This window comes from Coffea eugenioides, chromosome 2 (assembly GCF_003713205.1).
Source record: "Coffea eugenioides isolate CCC68of chromosome 2, Ceug_1.0, whole genome shotgun sequence".
Lineage (NCBI taxonomy): Eukaryota > Viridiplantae > Streptophyta > Magnoliopsida > Gentianales > Rubiaceae > Coffea > Coffea eugenioides.
Window position 1 is genome coordinate 16,089,209 of NC_040036.1, and position 2,848 is coordinate 16,092,056.

The 2,848-nt window shown below is 39.6% G+C and overlaps 1 protein-coding gene across 1 annotated transcript; it reads left to right on the forward strand.

Annotated features, from left to right (window-relative positions):
• The first annotated feature begins 238 nt into the window (after positions 1–238).
• LOC113757854 lies at positions 239–2,848 on the forward strand. The gene is made up of 4 exons (XM_027300951.1): positions 239–1,017; positions 1,131–1,312; positions 1,512–1,682; positions 1,803–2,848. Exons 1-4 carry the CDS (start codon positions 239–241, stop codon positions 2,846–2,848), a joined length of 2,178 nt encoding a protein of 725 aa, XP_027156752.1.

Sequence of the window (2,848 nt, forward strand, 5' to 3'; positions counted from 1 at the left end):
AGAAAGTTTCAGGTAATTTTGCAATTAACCCCTTTATAAATTACAACGATTACATGCACACAGCAGATCACTTCTTTTTCTTTTTTTTTTTTGGAAGGAAATGTACAAAGCAAATGACTGATACTAACTCAAGAAATTATAACGGATTTGACAACACAAATTAAGAAAAAAACCACACGTGCAATAAGAAGAAAAACGAGCTTTGTAATTTTAGTGCCACTGGGCACAACATTCATGTATGTTCAAAGTCATTAGAAAGATAAGAAATTGCAGCATTGAACTCTTGAAGTGGAGAAATAACTTCCAAGCTAACTCTAGGACTAGAATAAATGAACTAAAGCAGGAACTTGAGAGGATAAGGAATTCAGGTTTAGATAACAGGAAAGGTGAGCTCAATGATCTCAAAAAGCAGTTGGCCGATGCATATAAGGAGGAAGAAACCTTTTGGAGCCAAAAGGCTAGAATCAGTTGGTTGCGGGAGGGAGATAAAAATACTAAGTATTTTCACTCTTATGTCAAGGGTAGGAGAGTGAGTAATAGGTTAAACAGATTACAAAGAGAAGATGGGTCTTGGACTGCTAATGATGATGAGGTAGTGACTAAACTTTCTGACTATGTTAAGGAGTTGTTCACAAGCGGAGGGAGGGACGATATGTTAGAAATTTTAGATGGTATTCCACACTCAATTACTCAGGAGATGAATGATAAGCTGACCAAGGAAGTAATGGAGGATGAAATCGATGATGCATTGTTTTCTATGAATCCAGAAAAAGCTCCAGGACAAGATGGAATGACTCCAATGTTTTTTCAGAAGTTCTGGAGCTCCATTAAGAGTGATATCATACTAGCAATCAAAGCTTTTTTTCACTCAGGTCTCATGCTCAAATCTATTAACCATACTGTCATATCCCTTATTCCCAAGATATTGCATCCAACCAATTTGAAAAATTACAGGCCTATCAGTCTATGCAGTGTGATCTATAAAATCATCTCTAAAATTCTGGCCAATAGACTGAAGTCTGTTCTGGACAATTGCATTAGCAAAACTCAATCTGCTTTTATTCCAGATAGACAGATATTAGACAATGTGATTATTGCTCATGAGTATATGCATTACCTCAAAAAAAAAGACAAGGGAAAGATGGCTACATGGCAATCAAATTGGACATGGCAAAGGCTTATGATAGGGTGGAATGGCACTTTCTGCTGGCTATGATGGAACAAATGGGCTTCTGTTCTATATGGATTAACTGGATCCATAGCTGCTTGAAGACAGTAAGTTACTCTTTCAATTGCAATGGGGAAGTTAAAGGTTTTGTGTCACCAGAAAGGGGGATCCGGCAGGGGGACCCCTTGTCTCCTTATCTATTTTTAATTTGTTTAGAGGGCTTCTCTAACTTGCTAAGAAGAGCTGAGGAAAGTAACAGGATCCAAGGTCTAAAAATAAATAGGCATGGACCAATTCTAACTCACCTCTTTTTTTGCTGACGATTCTATCATCTTTTGTAAAGCTAATAAGAAAGAGGCTGTGGAAATTATGAAAGTTTTGAAAATCTATGAAAACGCCTCAGGGCAATTGGTCAATCCGGACAAATCTGCAGTTTTCTTTAGCAAAAACATGGACAGTGAGCAGAAGGAAGAGGTCTGTCATGCTCTTGGAGGAATGGTAGAGGCAAAGCAAGGTAAATATTTGGGACTCCCAATGGTAGTCTCAAGAACGTAAGATCAGATTTTTGGATTTGTGAGGGATAATATAAGAAGAAGATTTCAGAACTGGAAAAACAGATTTTTGAGCCCAGCAGGTAAAGAAGTAATGTTGAAGGCAGTTGCAATGGCTATGCCTACGTACGTCATGTCTTTCTTTAAGCTGCCAAGAAGATTGTGTAAAGATATTTGTGCATTGATGGCCAACTTTTGGTGGGGAGAATCTAATGGCAGGAACAAAATGCACTGGATTTCTTGGGAAAGAATGGCATTGAACAAAAGTGCAGGAGGACTAGGCTTCAAGGACCTTGAAGCGTTTAATCAAGCTTTGTTAGGAAAGCAAGTGTGGAGGTTACTTACTAAACCAAATCCGTTGGTTAGTAAGGTGTTGAAAGCCAAATATTCTCCAAAGGACTCCATCTTACAATGCAGCTCCACCAAAAATGCATCCTGCATTTGGCAAGGATTAATGGGAGCAAAAAGTTTGGTCAATGAAGGACTGATCAGGAGGATAGGGAATGGTCGTAGTACAAGCATCTGGGAACACAAGTGGATTCCAGATACAGCCACAGGAAGGCCAACTACATGTCGATTGAGCAATTGTGAGCTGGAAAGGGTGGATGAGCTAATAAGTCATCATAGATGGAACAGGAATATCATTTTCAGAAATTTCAACAGAAATGATGCGAAAAAAATTCTAGCTATCCCTTTGAGCCCATCAGAGAGGGAGGACAGCTATTATTGGCAACCAAAGGCGGGAGGGCTATACACGATTAACTCAGGATACAAATTTCTGATGAAGCAAAACAGAAAAGGAAAAAGGTGTAATCCTGAGGGAACTAGCTCTAGTTATGTAGAAGGAAGTCCACAAGTAGTACAGATGTGGAACACACTGTGGAGGCTCAACATTAAGCACAAGATCAAATTTTTCATCTGGAAATGCATTCAAGGAGCTTTGCCAGTGAGGGAAGCAGTGAGTAGACGAACGGGGATGGGTGATCCTATATGCACAACATGTGGAACAGCACAGGAAACAGTTGAACACCTCCTGCTGACTTGTCCTCATGCAGTGAACATATGGAAGGCAGCTCCTATTCAGTGGGATGGAGCTAAGGATCAGCTGGGAGATTTCAAACGTTGGTAG

Coding starts and splice junctions, on each gene's coding strand:
- LOC113757854 (XM_027300951.1), top strand. CDS start 239: ATGTTCAAAGTCATTAGAAAGATAAGAAATTGCAGCATTGAACTCTTG. Junction 1,313..1,511: donor TTGCAATGGGGAAGTTAAAG/GTTTTGTGTCAC, acceptor TCTTTTGTAAAG/CTAATAAGAAAGAGGCTGTG. Junction 1,683..1,802: donor AATGGTAGAGGCAAAGCAAG/GTAAATATTTGG, acceptor TGAGCCCAGCAG/GTAAAGAAGTAATGTTGAAG.